This window comes from Mastigoproctus giganteus, chromosome 8, assembly GCF_048544385.1.
Source record: "Mastigoproctus giganteus isolate SK-2022 chromosome 8, ASM4854438v1, whole genome shotgun sequence".
Classification (NCBI taxonomy): Eukaryota; Metazoa; Arthropoda; class Arachnida; order Uropygi; family Thelyphonidae; genus Mastigoproctus; species Mastigoproctus giganteus.
The window spans coordinates 82,894,119-82,917,988 of record NC_143582.1 but is presented as its reverse complement, the minus strand read 5'-3'; the positions used below and the strand labels follow the sequence as shown (position 1 = coordinate 82,917,988).

General features: G+C 38.7%; 1 protein-coding gene across 3 annotated transcripts in view; it reads right to left on the bottom strand.

The window, feature by feature from the left end:
• Window positions 1–485: 485 nt before the first annotated feature.
• The window catches only part of bug (thioredoxin domain-containing protein bug), a 71,365-nt gene continuing 47,980 nt past the window's right edge, over window positions 486–23,870 (bottom strand). For all 3 annotated transcript variants that reach the window (XM_090379548.1, XM_090379547.1, XM_090379549.1), the window contains exons 5-6: window positions 12,801–12,931; window positions 486–798 (exon numbers count right to left, since the gene is read on the bottom strand). In XM_090379548.1, coding sequence (XP_090235674.1) covers window positions 575–798; window positions 12,801–12,931 — 355 coding nt within the window. In that variant the 3' untranslated portion in view covers window positions 486–574. The remainder of the gene's footprint in view (window positions 799–12,800; window positions 12,932–23,870) is intronic.

The following is a 23,870-nucleotide window of genomic DNA, read 5'->3' as shown; positions in this document are numbered from 1 at the left end:
TCCTTCTCCTGACCACTCGGCTATGGACACTAACTAGCAGCCATTAGACTATAATTATAATCAGTAAAACAAAATGAGTGATTATTTTGATCCACATGATGATAATCTGAAACTGAAAAACTTAATACTGTTGTTAGTGGCAGTCTACTGTATGAGATATTGTATGATTAATATGAGAGCCATTACATCGTATTGTATTTACTTAATTAGACTTAGAAATAGTACCATTTAGAAAGGCATTGACATTATTCATAATTTTCATAATAATGCAACTCTCCTTTTAAGTTGCAGACTATATGTTTGAAAGTATCCCTTATGTTAAAGGCCACAGGGTATTCCTATATTTTGAAGAAAATTATATATTAGTAGTATTAACAATGTTACATTCCTTCTCATTATAATCCTGCTGTGTTTACACAGCATCATCAATGAATCTGAGAAGTTTCCAATAAAAATTTTGAATCAAAATACTAATCAAATACAAAAACAAACAAAATCCTTTTATTTACAGATATTTTATAATTACATAAATGTACAGTAATAATTCTTAAACTTCATCAATTTAAATATTACATCAATCTTCATGCTCATGTTGGGCCTCAGCTTCTCTCCATGTATTTTTAATACTCTCAATTATATGATGGCATAGTGATGACTTAACAAAATACCACAGCATGGAACTAACAGTGAATATCCAAGCCAGTGTAAGAACATAGTCTGTCTTTTGAGAAAGTGTAGCTGGAACAGGCCCAGTCATGTCAGCTGAGGTCACATTCACAATAACTTCAGAATGAAGACCTGTAATTTCAAGATAAATTATTACTAAATTTTGGTTGCTTATATGAAGTCTTGTCTTTATAAATTTTTTTATTTACTGTAAGATAGTGCAGTAAATAAAATGAAGTCAAATGGGTTTATAGCTAGAGCCTTATGCTATGAGCTATATTATGTCATTGTACATGAAGAGCTTTACTAAGCACAATACCAAGGCAACTTGTGACATACTAATATGAGATTGATGCACTAAGTAGAAAACTTAGTTTTGTCATTGTTATGTACAGAAAGAGTTATGTACAATGAGTTATATAGCTTACATAGCTTAAGACTTTAGCATTAAATACATTTGACTTAATGATAGCATTATGTTAATACTGTATTTATTATGTTTATAATACTCAAGATAGTTTAGTTAAATTTAATAAAATTGTTTTTCAGATTTTATTAAATTTTTTCATTCTTTTTAATTGCATGCAAAAAGTTTGAAGGCAAAAAAAAAAAAAAAAAAACCCACACACACTAGCATAGTTTGCTTGTTTTTTTTTTTTTTTTTGAGGAGGGTTTTAACTTTCTTATAAACCATTGCTCCCTATATATTGCATTTAATATAAATTCAGCTGTTGATATTGCTAATATTGGAGAAAGCTTTTAAGTATAACAGTTCAAATTTTATCTCTCTCACACACACACACACATGCACGAGTGTATTATTATTATTACTGTACTTGGGTACCACATTGTGATATATAGTGGGGTATAGTGCTGTTGACCTAGAGATGCAAAGCATATGTCCCAGAGCAGTGAGGATACCCTGTGGATTTGCTAAATATAGTTCTATAAATCAGGGTCTTATTGCTTGTACTGTGTGTTGGCATATATAGACCTAACTAGCTGGATATAATGCCACAGAAAATGCCTTTTAGTGTACCAGGTGTAAAAAAGAATGAGGAAATAAAGTGGAAATTTATATTGATTGAAGAATTTGAGTGATTGAATAAAAGGGTTATTGCACTCAAAGGAATAACATCAACATTCAGCTGCCTAACTCAGGGCCGTGCAAATGGGTAGAGGGGTGCATTGGGCCCCAAATCTGGGGAGCGTTCAAAGTCCCAACATAAATAAATGAGGCTCCTTAACCCCTTTTGCATCCGGGCCACACAAGTACCTTTGCACAGCCCTGGACTAACTTAATGCTAGAACCTAGCCTCATGCATCTGGCTACATAGTAATAGTATTTGTCATATACTGCAAGGATGCCACAGGTTTTTGCTTAACTTGGGTAGGTGGTAGATGAAAGTCATCTACCACCTCTTGCATAGGTGGTAGATGACTTTCATCAACCGGTGAAATACCACCACTTTGCTTATTGGAGGCTTGAAGTGGTGAAACCCATGTTTAGTCTCTAGAGTAAAGTTTCCGGCATCTCCCTCCCCCCATACTTCTCCTTCAATCCATGCACGGTACTAAGTACTAAAGGTTTTGATACCTTTCGTGTTTGGGGTTTTCATAAAAAAAAAAAAAAAAAAAAAACCCACCCCAAGTAAAGTAGATAAGAACATACAAATTATATGCTTCCCTCCTCACATGGTCAACTATCCAGTTAGTTGACACTTCGAATTTATTCAAAGTGTCAACCTCAACTACCTATGAGGGCAACTTGTTCCAGCAATCAATGACTCAGTGGCTAAAACAAAACTTCCTATGATCTAATCTAAACCTCAACTCTTGTAATTTGAATTTATGACCTCTAGTTCTGGAATTCTTTATAACAGTGAATTCCATCTCCATTCATTTTACTAATCCCTCTCAGAGTCTTATAAACCTCAATCAGGTCACCCCTCTGAAGTGCCTGGTTGCCAAGCTCTGTAGTCCACACAATTGGAGCCTTTCCTTTTACAGTTGTCCTTCTGCTGATCTAACCAGACAAGTTGCCTGTCTTTGGACCCTTTCAAGAAGCTCAATCTTTTTTCTGATGAGGTCTCCATGCTTGAACGCAGTATTCCAAATGTGGTCTTACAATTGCCTTATATAGTGGGATTATGATCTCCCTATATCTATAGGATAATGTTTGATATATATATATATATATATATATATATCCATATATCAAATCCATAGGACATAATGGGCTTTCCTGGCTGCCTGTTTACACTGTTCAGAATGTTATGTTGTTATTTGGTTTTTAGGAGCATTAGCAACTAAGGCCATATTGCTCCGGGGATATGCGGTGGTCATTCCCTGACCTTTCCGCATCCTCCGTATTTGGTGGTCATGGGCTCGAACCCCGGTCTAATCAAGAAGCGTGTGCTACGCACTGCTGCTCCTGCCCACCTGGTTATGGAGGCGCCACGCTGTTCAGAAAACTTCATATCTGCCCATATTGTTACTCCCAGATCCCTTTCCCCCTCCACTGTTTTTAAATCAACTCCACCAAGTATATAATTTATTTGTGGGTTGCTATTCCCCAAGTGTAAGACCTTGCATTTAACAGCATTAAAACATAGCTGTCACTTCTTTGACCATCTTTGAAATCAAGTCACCCTGAAGGAGCACTGCTGGGCACTCCATTCTGCCAATCTTTACGTCATCTGCAAATTTTGACATCATGCCTTCTATCCGTTCGTTGATGTCATTCATGAAAATGAGAAATAGTGGTCCAAGAACTGATCCTTGAGGGATCCCACTCCTGAGATTACACCAATCCGAGGGCACCTCCGTAGCCATGTGGGAAGGAGCAGCAATGCGTAGCATACGCTTCTTGATTAGACTGGGGTTCAAGCCCGTCACCACCAAATACGGAGGTTGTGGAAAGGGCAGGGAATGACCACCACATATTCCCGGAGCAATATGGCCTTAGTTGCTAATGCTCCTAAAAACCAAACAACACCAATCCGAAGAATATCCATTAATCACAATCCATTTCTTCTGCCCTGCAGCCACCCAGCATTCCATCTTATAATCTTACCAGTAATTCCATCCTGTTCAAGCTTACACAGTAACTTCTCATGAAAGACTGAGTCAAATGCTTTGATAAAATTGAAATAAACTAAGTCGAAATTGTTCCCTAAATCCAGCTCATGAGTAACTGTATCAAAATAGCTTACTAAGTTATTTCAACATGATTTTCCCTTAACAAAGCCATGTTGTGTGTCTTTCAGAATGCCATATCTATCTAAATGTCGCTGGATTGCACTCTTAAGATTGCCTCTACTGCTAAAGTCAGACCAACCAGTCAGTAGTTAACCAACTTCACTCTTAGAACTTCTCCAACCCTGAGTCCAAAGAGTCCTCATAATTAACCTTAATGGTCCAACACACTCCTTCATGCTCTCCATCAAAACTATAGGGTATATGCCATCAATGCCGGAGCCTTATTTGCCTTTATACTCAAAAGTTTTTCTAATAAACAATCATCTATAACTACAACATCACTAATTTCATATGGCTCAGCCTCTTCTCAGGATGAAGTGTCTTTCATCAGTAAAAACCAATACAAAGTAACTATTCAATTCATCCACAATATCATCTGGATTATCTAAGACTTTCCCACACCCAGTGTACAAGGGTTTGATCTGATTAGCTTTCCTCTTTATTATATTCACATAGAATTTTCCTTGGTGATTTTAATGTTCACAACTCCAGCTGGCTTCCGTTTTCTAGTCACACTGACCCAGCTGGTCGAGATGCTGAGGCTTTTGCAATAACTAATGACCCTGCACAGATTGTTCATTTACCTACAAGAATACCCGGACAATCCTAATCTTACAGCCAACACGCTTGATATTTTTCTCACAAACAACAATTCTAAGTACATGGTTGAAGTGAGAGGTCCTTTAGGCACTTCAGATCACAACTTGGTGATTGTCTCTTCTCCAATGTAGCCTTTATCTCATGGCTATTCCCAACCTCGTGTTGTTTGGCATTTCAAGAAGGCAAAATGATATATCTCTCTTGGGGATTACCCTGACTTCTAATCTCTCTTGGCACAAGCACATTACAAATATTGCTTCCTCTGCATCAAAAAAACTCTGTTTTCTCTTTTGCTCTTGGCGTTACTTTTCTTCCAAACAGCTGCTCACTCTGTATAAATCACAAATCTGCCCTGCCATGGAATATTGTTCCCACATCTGTGATGGTGCCCCCAAAACCTCTCTCAGGCTTCTTGATTCCATTCAGAAGAGGGCAGTTAGATTAATTAATGATTCATCTCTACCAGAGCCTCTCCACTCGCTGTCTCATAGATGTACTGTTTCTGCTGCATGCCTCTTCTACAGATACTTCCATTGACTGGAAATCCTGTCCATAGTTTTGCCGATGTGCACTGTTCCATGGGCACTGTTCTTCTGAATTGGCTTCTATAATTCCCGCTCTCTCTTTCAAAACAGTCTGAACATGTGCCGCCACCAGCTAACATCCATTTACTGTCCAACTTCAAACTCACAGAACCAACTTTTCATCTTCCTCGTTTATTCAATCAACTGCTGTTTTTTGGAACAACCTTCCTTCATACGTATTTCCTGAAAATTACAGTCTACAGAAGTTCAAGTCCAGTGTCAACAAATATCTTCTTTCGTCTTCTCAACCTCCATCCCAAGCACGGTACTAAGTACTATAGGTTCTAATACCTTGTGTTTGGGGTTTACATTAAAAAAAAAAAACACAAATTCCTTGTCGCCATTCTTTGTTCTCTTAGCCAATACTTTCTCATACATCCTTGACCTCCCTGACCTTATTTTTGGTACTCTTACAGATCAAATTGTACCTGTTGTAAGCTTCAGGACTTTTCATTGCTCTGTAATTGTCTCATGCTACCTTTTTCTATTTGATCAGCCCGCTGCACAGTTATCTATTTCGACGTTCTCCTCCTGCAGTATTTTCTTAAAGGTATGTATGCGTTCATGGCTTCTGTGATTTTTTTGCTTTAAAAGTATTCCATAATTCAAATGTATTCACTGTCCCTTGGCAATCCTCCCAATTCACAAATGCCATGTAGCACCTTAAAATGGCAAAGTCCTCTCTTCTGAACTTAAAACCCGTGCCTTTACCTGCAACTGCAACATCTTTCTTCATTTTCCAACTGACGATTGCATGATCAATTTCTGACAATGGTTCCTGTACTTTAAGCCGTGTGATGTCATCTGATTCATTAGTAATGATGAGTTCAGAAATATTCTCACCCCTAGTACTTTCTCTAACATGGCGGTACAAATAATAATCATCTAGTTTATTTAAAAAAGATTTTCCCCATGGTTAATTTCCCTCACACACATTCCAATTCAGTCTAGGTCAGATTAAAGTCACCCATAATAAGACATTCACGCCTGCCTGCCCATTCCATCAGCCTGTAAAGACTCACCATATTCTTCGTAATCTTCTGGTATGTAGATAACTTCCACTCTCATTGTTCCTTTGCTTCAAACTAACTCATGCACCACACAGATTCTATTTTGGCAGATGTAACTTCAGACTTGGCAAAAGTCCTTTTTGCACTCCGGCTGCTTTTGATAAGAAGCATGATCCCCTCCACCCCTTCTATCTTCCTTTTCTTTCCTAAATATGTTTCTGTTAGCACTATTATATCAACAATAGTTTTCCTAATCAGGAGTTCAAATTCAGCCATTTTATTGAAAACACTCCTGTAGACACAGTTGAGACTATGTAATCTTCTATAGTTTACTACCCTGACACACGCGCCTCCGTAGCCAGGTGGGAAGGAGCAGCAGTGTGTAGCACACGCTTCTTGATTAGACCGGGGTTCGAGCCCGTCACCACCAAATATGGAGAATGCGGAAAGGTCATGGAATGACCACCGTATATCCCGGAGCAATATGGCCTTAGTTGCTAATGCTCCTAAAAACCAAATAACAACAAACCCTGACACACCCCCCCTTGAAGTTATTTAGGTTTGTATTCCAAGCTTTATCTTCCCCCTCAGAACATCTTATCAACATTGGCTGTTGTGGCAACAAACAAGAATTCATGAGATGAGTGCAAGTATTACTTTGACCCATATTATCAGGTAAACATGGATCAAAATTACTCTTCCTCCCCTGACTAGCAGTTTCCCTGAACCTTTAGGGTATCCTCAATGATACTGGCAAAAATCCTTGCATCACCTTTGTTTAAATGAATGCTAACTCTACAAGATAGATTACTTCTACCTACAGATGCAGGCTATGCTGATAAAAGAAAAATTCCCCCAATAGAGTCTTGCAGATATCCTCAAGTCTATCAGCATATAATCTCTCCTGTTGTCTTTGGTCAGAATTGCAGACACATACACAAACTGACCTAACTTGTGGCATTTTTTCCATGGTGAAATCTTCATAAGCAGAAGGCACTGATCCTACATGGAAGCAGTTATTCTTGGTAACTACTGTCAGAGAAGAGAGAAGTATTTCATGTTCTAAGGATAGTTGTAAATAGAACCAGGGTAAAAGTTAGTGATATTAAAAACAATTGTAATCCTTTAAAGGCATAAAAGGTGATGTTGTACTGTTGCTATTAAGCTCTTAATACTATTCATATTACACATAGATAACCTGACGATTTATTTCACAGACTTGAGGCAATATTGAGAGAAAACAATGAGAGCCTTGTCAATCATTTGGGTCCTATAGATCATGCAAAGTTCATGAGGTAGAATTTTTCACAACAGGACCTGCATTTATTAACAGGGGAGACAGTTGGGGGGTTTGCAAAGGCATACTGAGAGTCCACATGGGACTAGCAATTATATGGTCAGTATTAGAGTTAGTAAAAACACAAATAGGCATACATTTTCTTGCTTATACAGTAAATAAATTTCATGAATCTGATATATTTATTAAGTTATCACATGTGCATATATTATAGGATTAACAGAAACTGTCATTCTGTTATTGGGGATGTGGAATTTGAATATGGTGAATATAATGTGAACAGAATTGCATTAATATTCTCTGATGAAAAAAGCAGCTCATATCAAAGTGGACTATTGATGACAGTAGGTAAGAAACTGTAGGATGTGTTCTTCCCAATAAAGCAAATCCCATTAAAATATGTGTTCTTGTTCCCTTTTCACAGTGATTATAACTTGTAAAGGTTAGTTGCAGACATCATGATCTTGCCCAATACAATGAACTTGCCACTCTATAGCTGCAGATCAGTTCTTTCGCAAATCATTTGTCGACTGGAAAAATGTTAGCACTTCTCCAGTCCAAGGAGACCATCCTAGAATCGAATGGAGATCTCATTAACATTCTCACCAGATAGATGCACTCACATGCAGCCTTCTTCTGCTGCCACTTCTGGAAACTTACCTTCCCTTAGACTCAAGTTTTTCCAGAAGACTCCTTACCAAATTGCTATATCACTGGCGCCTCCGTAGCCAGGTGGGAAGGAGCAGCAGTGCGTAGCACACGCTTCTTGATTAGACCGGGGTTCGAGCCCGTCAACACCAAATACGGAGGATGCGGAAAGGTCAAGGAATGACCACCGCATATCCTGGAGCAATATGGCCTTAGTTGTTAATGCTCCTAAAAACCAAATAACTAACTAACTAACAGCTATATCACTTAATATACAGTAGTCTGTCCTGCTTGGTTTGAAGTGGTCTTTTTAAGTTCTTCTCTTTTACCTTTCGAACAGACATGTTCTTCCTAAAATGGTGCTTCCAAACCTGTATGCAGTATTCCAGATGTGGCCTAATACAAAATGGATAGTAGTAGTAATGGAGGCATGTGATGCAAGAAAGCAAGTATATGAGCTTATGTAGAATCAGAATTAAAAAAAAAAAAAAAAAAAAAAAAAAATTTTCACACATCCATTCCCTCCTTGAATTTATTTAAGCTATCAACTTCCACAACCACAGATGGAAGTTTGTTCTAGCAATTAACCACCCGCTCGCTAAAGTTAGATGTGCACAAATTTATTCTACAACTGCCTTTCCTCAATTCAAATTTATGCCCCCTCAGGTTCTTAATCTGAGCGGAAGAATACCATCTGAATTCAGCATGCTCAACCCATTCAAAGCCTTATACACCTCAATCAGATCACCTTGCAGGTGACCATTCTTGTTGCCCTTCTCTGTACAAGCTCAAGCAACTCTACATCCTTCCTAAAATAAGGCCTCCAGAACTGTACGGAGTACTCAAGGCGTGGCTTGGCCATTGCCTTATAAAAAGGGATAATCACCTCCTTTTCCCAATAGAAAAATCCTTGTATATTACTGACAATACCCCATGGCCTGCTCTTGTCTGCACTGCTCAGAAAACTTCATATCTGACTGTACAATTACTCCCAGGTCTTCATTTTCTACCACCCTAAGTGTAGTACCACACAATTTCTCCTCCACTTTGCTGGTTACTTCTACCCATATGCAGTATGGGTAGAAGTATTTGTCAATTTTAAACTTCAGATGCCACTTCTAAACCCATCTGCCCAAATTTTATAGATCCTGTTGCAGTAGCACACCGCCATTACTGTCATTAACAACCCTTCCAACCTTTGTATCATCTGCAAACTTCAACATTAAGCCTAATATATCTTCATCAATATCATTGATAAATATACAAAATAACAGTGGGCCCAACACCGAACTCTGGGGGACTCCACTAATAACATTAGTCCATGAAGAGCAGCGTCCATTGATGTCAAGCGGCACCAGGGGTTTCCCCCCATCTCCGCATTGCTTTCATTGTAGGTGTACCAGTTTGCTGGGAATGCCAGAGGTTTAAAAGTGTGTGGGTATTGTACATGTGTAATGTCGTGTACTGTTGTTCATCTGGTCATTTAGCTGCTAGACCCCAATGTTGCCCCACCTTCACCCCGTGGAGGCAGACCAGGAACCCAATAGATTTAGTTACTCTGGCAGGTCCTGCCGCTTAGTTTCCTGAGATTTCAGCAGCTAGGACTTTAAAAAAAAAAAAAAAAACCCTTCATAATATGTATGTGTATATACTCATTTTGCTTGTTTGCATATAGCATACGTTGTATGCTTGTACAAAGACACTGGCTGAAGGTTTTATTACTTCCTTTGCCTCCTCCTTTAATATAGCTGGATCGATCCCATCCATCCCAGGTGCCTTTCTTATGTTTAACTTCATCAATTTCTCCTCCACTTTCCTCTCAGTTATTACAAAACCATTAAGGACCTTGCTACAGTTTGATAAACTTCCGGAATTTTCCTCCCTTAATAACTCCTCATGTGTGAATGTAGATGCAAAATACTTATTCAGATTATCAGCTATCTGAGCAGGATCATCAACAGTCGAAACCATCGATATCAAGCGGACCAATCTGATTCATCCCCTTATAACTAGCAAAGTTTCTGTATAACAATGATATATTTTTTGTTTTCGGCTGGTGCAGCATAAGCCTCAGGCTTCCTTGTACCATATGGCTAATAATAATATGGTAGAATAGGAATAGTAATCATGGCATGTGATGCAAGAAATCAAGCATATGAGCTTATGTAGCATCAGCCAAAAAAAATTACACAATGATTCCCTCTAAATGTCTGTCCAGTTCCCCCTTAAATTTATTTAACCTATCAACTTCGACAATGACAGATGAAAGTTTGTTCCAGCAATTAACCGCCCCCTGGCTGGCTAAAGGAAAATTTCCATACACAGTGGGATCATCATCATCAGTTGATCCCACTGTACAGAATTTAAAAACTGTCTGACACATATATGTGGGAAGTTAAAATCCCCAATATAAGACATTCTGATTTACTAGCCCACTCTTATTTCTCTGTACAACTGTACTCATTAGGCCTATAACACACTCCTACTGTTATTTTTGCTTTCGCAGTGCTTATGTCCCACCAAACTGACTCAACAGTGCACTGTCCATCTATATCAACTGGATGCGCTTCTTTTGATTTTGTTTTTCTTAATTAACAGCATAACCCCTCCTCTCTTCCTATCTTGTCTATCTTTCTGTACACATTACACTCCCCAAATTCCAATTCTGCATATCTGTGTGACACCATATCTCTGATATCCCAACAATATCCGCCTTTGATGTCTTGACCAACACTTCAAATTCATCAAATTTATTTACTATACTTCTAGCATTGGCATACATGCACCTATTCTTATTTACCCTAACACATCCCATACACCCACCTGTTTCATGATGACTGCCATCAGTCTGTGAAACCCCCAGCACCCCTTGTTCCAGGCCGCTGCTTATTCTAATAGAAGTAGTGCAAGAATTCCAGGAACTGATCAAGCAACCTGTCTGATTGCTCAGAGAACATCATGTCAGATTATATAATTACCCCTATGTCTTTTTATTTACTAAATACCTTGAGTTTGGTACTATTCAAGTGGTATGTTCATGTAGGATTACTGTTAGACAAATGCAGTACCTTTCATTAAAGATATTAAATTTCAATTGTCCATTTTTCAGCCCATTTGCTTGGTTTATCTAGATCCTCTTGAAGTAAATCCCTGATTACTGTCATTAACTCCCATATTTTTGTATCCCAGCAACATTAGACATAGAACTTGACAGTGCCCATATCACTATTGTTAATAAATATTAAAAGCAGTAAGGGACTCAACAATGATTTCTGTGGTATTGATTTTAATACCACATTACCACATTAATGTGGTAAAATCATTACCACATTAATGTGGTAATGATTTTAGTCCACGAAGAGTAGTAATCGTTTATTAACTACTGTCTATTACTATTATTAAGTATCCCTTTATTCATAGTTGTAACTTGCCTTTAATTCCATGTTATTCCAACAGTTGTTCGTATAGTACTGTATGAAAGGCTTTACTGAATTAGTTAAGCAGTACAAGATAACAAAATTATTCTTTTAACACAATGGTGCAAGGTTCAAGCTGTGTTGTTTCTTTTATATTCTCTCTCTCTCTCTTGTGAATTGCTGTGTGGTCGTGCTGAAGCATAAACAGAAAATTTATTTATTAAATGCTGAGAACGTATCCATAGACTAAGGAACATATATGCAAGATTTTCTCTCACATTGTTACGAATATATTTCATCACTGCTTGGCAGGTCTTTCACTAACTGTAAGATTGAGGTGCTAACAAAAGTCAAAATGGAGCTGTACGGCTAATGGCATGTATTTTTGGAGAAGTATATTTCAAATAAATAGAAATATACTTCTCCATTTAAGCAGTACTTTTTATTTAAATGCTGGTGAAATACTGAGGCAAGTTATGGTGCCTTTATTCTCTTCGTAATAAGAGTTTGATCTATTTCATATCAAACCCTGTTTGCTCGTAACTATTTACAAAACTGAGGCTATTGTACTAAATTTACTTAGTGTCAATTATTAATTTCAATAAACATATCCATTACATAAAAGCATTCATTCCTGATAAAGTAAAAAAAATATGCACAGAACTTCTGGTATGCTAGCAGAAGGAAGAGATAAATAACACTAAAATGTGTGTTTGAGTAGAGCTTTAATATAACTCTCCCAAATAAACACCAAGTAAAAACCCAAGTACCATTAAATAATTCTCTCTCTCCCCCCCCCACTATTTGGAGACAATATATAATTTAAATGAGTATATAATTTAAAGTTATCAGCAATATTAAAGTATTAACTAAACACACATATAAAGCATGCTAACATTTCTGAACCTTGCCCTCTGCCCTCAGTATTTTTGAAGTAGAAAGTTTTTTGTTGGGTTCTTTGGTTTGTCTATGATTCATTCACAACTTAGCAGTTTTATGTGCAAGTCATGTTGATTCTTTAATTTATTATAATTCATTATCTCATGACTGAGTGTTTCTCTTAGAAACATTAGTGTGCTTTTTACTTGATATTTGCCTGTATTTCAGTTTAACAGTAAGTTATACTCCATGTGCAGCACTAGTATTAAAGCCTTTTTTTAATCCTTCCTCCTAGTCTTTACCTATCTGCATGATCATATTTAAGGAGTATTACTTCTGTAATGTGTGTATTAATTATACATCCTACCTTATATAAATTTTGTATACACTTATTTCTGAACAAAAAAACTTAAGCAATAGTATAACAAAAGACAGGTACCTGTATATCTGCTCACAAATTTCACAAACCTATCTAAAGTTGGATGAGTGTCATTAAACTTTGCTACAGCTCGACCATTGTGGAACAATAATACTGTGGGTACAGAAACAAGACCATATCTCATGTGAAGGCTGAAAATAAAAATTAAGCTTAAAATAAAAATCTTGTGGCAAAAATAAATACACATGTTCTTTTACCTTAAACTAAATGTTCAAGACTTTGTTTCCAGTAAGAATTCAAAATATTTTGGATTCCTACTGGAAATAAATAATCTGGAAAGATATATTCTCCCTAATAGAGCAAACCCTATTAAAACAGTTTTCCATTTAAAAGTAACTTTCAAAGAACATTCTAATACATAGTTGGAGAAGGTTGTTACATGGCAGTTTTCTGTGGAATCTAGATTTCTATACCACTCTTATACCACATAAATATTAAGATAGTTTATTTAGCTATTAACTAAATCACTATACAGTAAGGTAATGTTTTGGGGAACCATACCAGAATCCATCCTCGACCATATAGAGGCTGTTGAGACATTTGAAAAGCAGGAGGTAGGCAACGGCCTATGTATGATCTGAGGATGGGTTCCAGCAAAGTTCCGAAACGTTACCTTAATGTTTAGTGATTTAGTTAATAGCTAAATAAACTATGTTAATATTCATGTAGTATAAGAATGGTCATTATAGAAATGTAGATTCTATCTAATAACATTAGCAGTGGCAAATGATGCAAGAAGGTACGCTTATACAGCATCAGCCAAAAATAAATAAATAATAAAAATTAAAAATAACACCTCCCATTTCACCCATTCATTCCCCCCAATAGCTTGTCTAGTTCTTACTCCAATTTATTTAAACTATCAACTACAAAAACAGAATTTTTAAAACAAACAATATCCATTGGCTAAAGGCAAACTTCCACACATCTATTCTGCAACTGTCCTTCCTTAACATGAATTTGTGTTCCCCCCATGTGTGTGTGATCTGAGCAAGAAGAAGAATCCCATCAGCACTGAGCTTACTAAATCCATTCAAAGTCTTAAACACCTCAATCAGACTTTGCAGATGCCATACATATTATTTTAAGTAAAATAAAACATTCCAATGACTTAAAACTTAATGAACTGCATGCTAGTATGGTTAATATAATAAAACAACAAACAGCAGTTCACAAGTTAAGCAGTTATATGGTATACAGCTATTCACGTAACAGACTAGAATTGGATTACATTAACATGGCTTGATAATATAAGAAAAATTGAAACAAAACTCATCAGTGATACAAAGATTATTACTGGTACTCATGTCTTCCTCTTCAATATCTGGCAGTCCAAAATAAGAAATTAACAAAAAAAAAAAAAAAAAACCCCTCTCCATTTTTACTCTACAACAGCCATGTGAAAAGAAATACAAACAGCTTCATATATATATATATATTTTTAATGAAAATCCCAAAAACGAGAGCTATTAGAACCTATAGTACTTAGTACCTTGCATAGATTGGAGGTTTGGAAGACAAAAGAGGATATTTGTTGACATTACACTTGAACTTGTAGACTGCAATTTTCAGGAAATACGTATGAAGGAAGGTTGTTCCACAAAACAGCAGTTGAATGAATAAACAAGGAAGATGAAATGTTGGTTCTGTGAGTTTAAAGTTGGACAGTAAATGGATGTTGACTGGTGGTGGCACGTGTTTGGACTGTTTTGAAAGAGAGAGCGGGAGTTATAGAAGCCAATTCAGAAGAACAGTGCCCCTGGAAGCATCTGTAACATCTATCCGGAACATCTATGAGACAGAGAGTGAAGAGTCTGTTAGAGATGAGTTATTAATTAACCTAACTGCCCTCTTCTGAATGGAATTCAGAAGCCTGAGAGAGGTTTTGGGGGATAGCCCCAGATGTAGGAACAATATTCCATGGTAGGGCGGATTTACGATTTGTACAGAGTGAACAGCTGTTTGGAAGAAAAATAACACCGAGAGCGAAAGAGAAAACCAAGTTTTTTTAGATGCAGAGGAAGCAATATTTGAAATTTGCTTGTGCCAAGATAGATTAGAAGGCGGGGTAATCCCCAAAAGAGATATATCATCTTGCCTAGAAATTGGAGTATCACCAAAGATAAGCATAGGAGCAGAAGAATCCTTTTTACAAGATATAAGACAGGACTGAGCTTTGGAAGGATTGAAATCAACTGAGTTGTCTTTGCTCTACTGGAGATCGGCATTTAAGGAATTGGTTGCGAATATTCGAGAAGTAGAAGCTGATTGAGCAGGACGAGGTTTCTCAAACTGGAATGCTATCATCAGCAAAACCATGGATAGGATTTTTGGTTAATGGAAGAAGGTCATTAATATACAAGAGGAAAAGAGTGGGGGAAAGAACTGAACCTTGTGGGACAGAAGCATTAGTGGAGAAGTTAGAAGACATAGAGCCATCTACCATCACCCTCAGTGAGCGGTCAGAGAGAAAACTGGATAACCAATTACAAAAAACTGTTGACAAACCATACGATGGAAGCTCGTTTAGAAGACCTTTATGCCAAACACGATCGAAAGCCTTTGAGATGTCAAGAGCAACTGCTTGTGTTTCACCAGAGGATTGACACTGATGGAATCCATACTGGTGATTGTTGAGCAGATGTACGATTTCTAGATAGTTTAAGAGTTGGCAGTTAATTGATTTCTCCATTACCTTAGAAAGAGTAGAAGTAATTGCAATGGGACAATAATTGGATGGGAGGGATTTGTCATTCTTTTTAGGAACTGGCTGGATATGAGCAAATTTCCAAGCAGAAGGAAAAACATTTAGCATTAGTAGAGGCATACGATGTAAGAAAGCAAGCTTATGCAACATCAGCCAAAAAAAAAAAAAAAAAACCCCATTTCACCCATCCATTCATTCCGAATGCCTGTCCAGCTCAGCCTTAAATTTATTTAGGCTAAAAACTTCCACAACAAAAGATGGAAGCCTGTGCCACCAATCAACTACCCACTGGCTAAAGGCAAATTTCCACACATCTATTCTACAACTATCATTCCTCAATTTGAAAATGTGCCCCCTCAGGTTCTTAGAAGAATCCCATTAGCATTCATCTTGCTCAACCCATTCGAGGCATTATACACCTCAATCATATCACCTCGCAGGTGCCTACTCTCCAGGAACTGCAATTTGCAGAACTTAAGCCTTTCTTGGTAAGAGCACCCTTTGTTCCCCTCACCAATCTTGTTGCCCTTCTTTGTACTCATTCTAGCAACTCTATATCCTTCCTAAAATGAGGCCTCCAGACCTGTACACAATACTCTAGGTGTGGCCTGACCATTGCCTTGTATAATGGGATAATCATCTCCCTGTCCCTGCTAGCAAAATTCCTGTATATATCATTGACAAGACTCCATAACCTGCCCTGGCAGCCCATCTGCACTGTTCAGTGAACTTCATATTTGTCTGCACAATTATCCCCAGGTCTTTTCCACTTCCCTGAGTGTACTGAAGATAGACGTACCAACTGAGTGTACCACACAGTTGGTACATTTATCTTCAGTTATTGCTACCCATATACAGTACTTTGAAGTTTGACTAATGTTAATGTTAAACTTCAGTTGCCATTTCTCAGACCATTTTCCCAACTTATCTAGGTCCAGCTGGAGTAGCATACTCTCGTTAACAATCCTGCCAAACTTTGTATCTGCAAATTTGGACATTAAACTTGATATACCTTCATCAATATCATTGATAAATACTGAAAACAACAATGGGCCCAACACCAAACCCTGGGGAACTCCACTAATAACATTTGTCCACAAAGAGCAGTGTCCATTATTTACCACTCTCTGTTCTCTCCCACTCAACCATCCCTTTATCCATTGTAGCAACTTACACTTAATACTATACCTCTCCAATTTGTACAGCAGTCTTCCATGTGCAACAGTATCAAAAGCTTTCCTGAAATCCAAGTATATGATATCAAAATTATTTTTGGCATTCAGTTCCTTTGTGACCACATCATAGTATCCAATCAAATTGGTCAGACAAGATCTTCCTTTAAGAAACCCATAAAAAAAATGTAAAGTGCAGCCATTATCAATCCACTGCAGGATGGAATCCTCCTCAATGTTTCATGTTGAAAGAAATGGATCATCCTAAGCTGTGTCTTAACTATTACTGCAGTCTTTTTAGCATTAGTAGAGGCATTTGATGCAAGAAAGCAAGCTTATGCAGCATCAGCCATAAAAAAAAAAAAAAAAAACCACTTCCACTTCACCCCTCTGTTCGTTCAAAATACCTGTCCAGCTGAGCCTTAAACTTATTTAGGCTATCAACCTCCACCACAAGGGATGGAAGTCTGTTCCACCAACCAACCACCCGCTGGCTAAAGGCAAATTTCCGCACGTCTATCCTACATCTGTCTTTCCTCAATTTGAATTTATGCCCTCTCAGGTGATTTTTCTGAGCTAGAGGAAGAATCCCATCAGCATTGAGCATGCTTAAACCATTCAAGGCTTTATACACCTCTATCAGATCACCTCGCTGGTGCCTAGTCTCCAGACACTGTATTTTGCAAAACTTAAGCCTTTCTTCGTAAGAGCACCCCTTTGTTCTATTCACTAATCTTGTTGCCCTTCTCTGTACTCGTTCCAGCAGCTCTACATCCTTCTTGAAATGAGGCCTCCAGACCTGTATACAGTACTCTAGGTGTGGCCTGACCATCGCCATATACAATGGAATAATCACCTCCTTATCCCTGCTGGAAAAATTCCTGTATATCATTGACAATACTCCATGAGCTAATCTTGCAGCCCGTCTGCACTGCTCAGAGAACTTCATATCTGCCTGCACAACCACCCCCAAGTCCCTTTCATTCTCTACCACTGTCAGTGTTGTACCACAGAGTTGATACGTTGCTCTGGGGTTGCTGTTTCCCATGTGTAGTACTTTACATTTGTCAATGTTAAAGTTCATTTGCCACCTCTCAGCCCATCTGCTCAACCTTTCCAGATCCTGTTGCAGCAGCATAGTGTCAGTAGTGTCCTTGACAACCCTGCCAACCTTTGTATCGTCTGCAAACTTGGACATTAAGCCCGATATACCATCATCAATATCATTTATAAATACAGAAAACAATAATGGATCCAACACTGAGCCCTGAGGGACTCCACTAATAACATCAGTCCACGATGAGCAGTGTCCATTGATTACCACTCTCTGTCTTCTCCCCCTCAACCACCCCTTTATCCACAGCAGCAATTTGCCTCCAATGTCACACTGCTCCAATTTGTGTAGCAGTCTTCCATGTGCAACAGTATCAAAAGCCTTTCTAAGATCCAAGTATATAATATCAAAGTTATTCCCTGCATCCAGTTCTTTTGTGACTGCATCATAGTATCCAATCAAGTTGGTCAGGCAAGACTTACCCTTAACAAAACCATGCTGTGTCTGAGCTATAACTGAAGTCTTGTCTAAATGATCCTGCAGTGCTTCTTTAACCAGTGCCTCCATTAATTTTCCTGGAACAGAAGTTAAGCTCACAGGTCTATAATTACTTGTGTCAGCCTTTGATCCTCCTTTGTGAATTGGGGTCACATTTGCACATTTCCAGTCTATGGGTACCTCCCCTGAGTCCAAGGAAGCTCTCATAATTATGGCTAAGGGTTTGCTTACTTCCTTTGCTGCCTCCTTTAATATAACTGGATAGATCCCATCCACCCCGGGTGCCTTTCTTGTGTTTATCTTCAACAGTTTCTCCTCGACTTTACTCCCAGTTATTTCAAGATTCTGTAGCTTACTGCTAGAGTTGAATACACCTCTGGCATTCCCCTCGCTGAATAACTCCTCATGTGTGAATGTCGATGCAAAATATTCATTTAGTTTATTAGCTACCTGAGCAGGATCATCAACACTCGACCCATCAATATCAAGTGGACCAATCTGATTCATCCCCTTCCTTCTAGAGTTTACATAAGTAAAGAACTCTTTGCTGTTTTTCTTTGCATCCCTTGCCAAGGATTTCTCGTAATCTGCCTTCGCCTGCCTAACCTCCTTTGTAACTTGGTTGCATATCAACTTGTATCTATCATAGGCTTCTGTGTCATGTGTTAATTTGTATGTATCCCATGCATTTTTCTTCTCTGCCATATGCCTCATTAGTTCATCTGACATCCATTTTGGCCTAAACCTTGAACAATATTTCTTAGTTGGTATGTAAAGCCTAGTAGCTTCCAAGATAAGTTCTTTGAATGCTTCCCATTTTGAATTTGCTGTTGGTAACATCATCAGTTGGTCCCACTGTATAGAATTTAAATACTGTCTCAGTCCATCGTAGTCGCCTTTACAGAAGCAATAACCCTTCCCTTTACCCCTAATGGTAGTTACCTCTTTCAGTAAATCCCACTTCAGCACACTGTGATCACTGCCACCTAGTGGTTCATTTATCTGCAGATTCTTAATGCATGAAGAATCACTGCTGATAATCAAATCAAGAGTATTACTCCCTCTAGTTGCCTCCCGAACATGCTGATGTAGAAAACAATCATCCAATAAATCCACAAAAGCCCTGCTAATGTGTAAGTAACCAGCCCCCAAAATCCAGTCAATATCTGGGAAATTAAAATCTCCCATTATAAGACACTCTGATTTACTGGCCCACTCTATTTCCCTGTACAGTTCCTTATTATACTCATCAGAGTCATTAGGCCTATAGCACACTCCTACTCTCTTTGATCTCCCAATGTTTATGTCACACCAAACTGACTCCACACTGCACTGTCCAGCGATGTCGACTGGCTTCACTTCCTTGGTTTTTATGTGTTTCTTAACTAATAGCATAACACCTCCCCCCCTTCCTATCCTGTCTATCCTTTCTGTAGACGTTGTACTCCCCAAATTGTAATTCCGCATCCCTTATATCTGTGTGACACCACGTCTCTGATACCTCAAATTCATCAAATTTATTTACTAAACTCCTAGCATTGGTGTACATGCAAGTATACCTGCACCTGTTTCTATTCTTAGCTACCCTAACACAACCCATGTGTTTACTTGTACCGCAATGGCTCCCAGCAGTCTCTGAAATACCATGCATCTTGTTTTTCAGGCTTCTGCTCATTCTAATAGAAGCAGTGCAAGAATCTCTTTCACCTCTGCCAGTGGCTACTGTCCATCTATTGGTCTTTGTCTCCCCCCAAGCTAGCAGTTTTCCGACCCACCTAACACTGCCTCGATAGCATCAGCAAATATTCTTGCACCCTTTCTGGATGTCATGTCTGGATGATCCTGCAATGCTTCTTTAACAAGTGATTCCATTATTTTCCCTGGAATACAAGTTAAACTAACTTGTATTCCAGGGAAAAGTTACTAGTAGTTACTTGTGTCACCTTTTGAACCCCCTTTGTGAATTGGTAATACATTTGCACACATCTAGTCCATGGGGACCTCCCCTGAGTCCAAGGAAACTCTCATAATTATGGCTAAGGGTTTGCTTACTTCCTTTGCCTGCCTCCTTTAATATAACTGGATAGATCCCGTCCACCCCAGGTGCATTCCTTATGTTTAACTAAAACAATTTTCCTCTCAGTTATTACAAAATCACTTTTTTTTTTTTTTTTTTTTTTCATGAGAACCCCAAACACGAGAGGTATTATAACCTATAGTACTTAGTACCGTGCTTGGGTTGGAGGTTGAGAAGACGAAAGAAGATATTTGTTGATATTGGACTTGAACTTCTGTAGATTGTAATTTTCAGGAAATATGTATGAAGGAAGGTTGTTCCAGAAAATGGCAGTTGAATGAATAAATGAGGAAGATGAAAAGTTGGTTCTGTGGGTTTGAAGTTGGACAGTAAATGGATGTTGGCTTGTGGCGGCACGTGTTCGGACTGTTTTGAAAGAGAGAGCGGGAATTATAGAAGCCAATTCAGAAGAACAGTGCCCATGGAAGTATCTGTAGAAGAGGCATGCAGCAGAAACAGTGCGTCTATGAGAAAGCGAGTGGAGAGACTCTGTTAGAGATGAATCATTAATTAACCTAACTGCCCTCTTCTGAATGGAATCAAGAAGCCTGAGAGAGGTTTTGGGGGCACCACCCCAGATGTGGGAACAATATTCCATGGCAGGGCGGATTTGCGATTTATACAGAGTGAGCAGCTGTTTGGGAGAAAAGTAACGCCGAGAGCGAAAGAGAAAACCAAGTTTTTTAGATGCAGAGGAAGCAATATTTGTAATGTGCTTGTGCCAAGAGAGATTAGAAGTCAGGGTAATCCCCAAAAGAGATATATCATTTTGCCTAGAAATCGGAGTGTCACTAAAGATAAGCATAGGAGCAGAAGAATCCTTTTTGCGAGATATAAGACAAGATTGAGTTTTAGAAGGGTTGAAATCAACTAAGTTGTCTTTGCCCCACTGGAGAATTACCTGAAGATCGGCATTTAAGGAATTGGCAGCAGATTTTCGAGAACTTGAAGCTGATTGAGCTGGACAAGGTTTCTCAAAATGGAAAGTTGAATGCAATGTGCTATCATCGGCAAAACTATGGATAGGATTTCCAGTCAATGGAAGAAGGTCATTGATATACAAGAGGAAAAGAGTGGGGGAAAGAACTGAACCTTGGGGGACACCGGCATTAGTGGAGAAGTTAGAAGACAGAGAGCCATCTACCATCACCCTCAGTGAGCGATCAGAGAGAAAACTGGATAACCAATTACTAAAAACAGTTGGCAAACCATAAGATGGAAGCTTGTTTAGAAGACCTTTATGCCAAACACGATCAAAAGCCTTTGAGATGTCAAGAGCAACTACTTGTGTTTCACCGAACCTTTCCATTGAATTAGTCCATAAATGGGTAACATAAGCCAGAATATCACCAGTGGATCGACACTGACGGAATCCATACTGGCGATCGTTGATCAGACGGAAGGTTTCTAGGTAGTTTGAGTTGGCGGTTAATTGATTTCTCCATTACTTTAGAAAGAGTAGAAGTAATTGCAATGGGACGATAATTGGATGGGAGGGATTTGTCACCCTTTTTAGGGACTGGCTGGATATGAGCAAATTTCCAAGCAGAAGGAAAAACACCTTTGGAATAAGAAAGTGAAAAAAGGCGGCAAAGAATAGGAGTAAGTTCAGGAGCACAGGTTTTGAGAACAAGTGGAGAAATACCATCAGGACCTGGAGCTTTCTTAGCATCAAGATTCATCAAAATCCTTCTGATATCCTTTTGACGGAAGACCACAGGAGGCATTGAATGGAGCGTGTTAGGAATGGTGGGAGGTGTTTTACCAAGATCATTAATACATGAGCTCGAAGAAAAATGGGATGCTAGCAGGTCAGCTTTATCCTTGGCTGAAGTGACAACAGAACCATCTGGTTTGGACAGAGGTGGGAGCAGAGATGGGCAAAAGTTGCGGCCAATAGCTTTGGCAAGAGACCAGAATGCTCGGCTACCATTAGGGCAAGAAGCAAGTTTTCTACTCTTAGCCTGTTCAAACTCTAGTTTGGACTGATTAATAACTGCTTTACAATTGTTGCGAGCTTTGGTGTAGGCAGAAAATGAAACTGAAGAATTAGAAACAAGCCAATTACGATATGCAACGTTCTTCTCTTGGACAGCCTTAGCACATTTATTGGAAAACCAAGGTTTAGATAAAGGACGAGATTTTAAAGTGGAGTGTGGGATAAAGTATTCCATTCCTGCAAGAATAATTTCATTGACACGATCTGAGCAAACGTTGACATCAGAAGTTTTGAAACAGTAATCAGACCAAGGAAAAGAAGAAAAGAAGTCTCGCAGGTCATCCCATTTTGCATTCTTGTAATGCCAAACAATACGAGGCTGGGAATAGCCATGAGATAAAGGTTCCATTGGAGAAGAGACAATCACCAAGTTGTGATCTGAAGTGCCTAAAGGACCTCTCACTTCAACCATGTACTTAGAATTGTTGTTTGTGAGAAAAAGATCAAGCGTATTGGCTGTATGATTAGGATTGTCCGGTATTCTTGTAGGTAAATGAACAATCTGTGCTAGGTCATTAGTAATTGCAAAAGCCTCAGCATCTCGACCTGCTGGATCGGTGTGACTAGAAAACGGAAGCCAGCTGGAGTTGTGAACGTTAAAATCACCAAGGAAAATTACCTCACTGTTAGGAAAGTTGGACTGGAGAAAGTCAAGTTGCAAAGAGAGGAAGTCAAAGAGCTCCAAGTGATTAGTGGAGTTGGGAGAACGGTAGAGACAACAGATGAATTTTACACAATGAGGTAGAGAGAGTTTAAGCCAGAGAAGATCAAAGAGAGGAGATTCCAAATTGCCAAGTCTCTGACAGGGAATATCAGAACGGACATATGCACAAGTACCACCTTTGAGGCGAAAGGAATCATACAGCAAATAATTTGGACATCTGAGATGAGCAGTAGTTGAATCAACTGATAACTGAGATTCAGTCAGAAAAAGTACATGGGGTTTGGAAGACTGCAAGTGGAAATGGACATCGTTGAGATTAGAATTGAGACCACGTATATTTGTGAAATGAATTAGGAAGTCCTTGGGAGGTTTAGATCTTTTCGCAGATAAGCTTGCTCTATTATTTTGACAATTCATGGTGTATTCAATAGTAAGAAAAAGTGGGTGGGACATGCTGTATGAAGTAATGAAATTTTTGGATATGGCGTACATGTGGTAAGAATATACCCAGATCCTTGACATAACGTGGCCTCGACAATGCTCCCCGCATACACACTACTCGGACTCCCTCCAGTCACTATCTGGCAGAGTAGAGGTAGCAAGATTATACACTAGCTGATCCGGAAGCTTCCTAGAGAGTTACCAATAGGTTCAGTCCGGTGTACTAACTAGCGGCCGGCCTGCGAACACCGTTTTAGAGCTGTACCCTCGAAATGTAAGGAATATTGGATCTCGCCACGACATTCATCATAACCTCAAAAATCATCAATCATATTGCATGATGGAAGAGATAGGGAAGGGTTGGCCGGAACTTAGCTCTAGAGACTAAACATGGGTTCCACCACTTCAAGCCTCCAATAAGCAAAGTGGTGGTATTTCACCGGTTGATGAGAGTCATC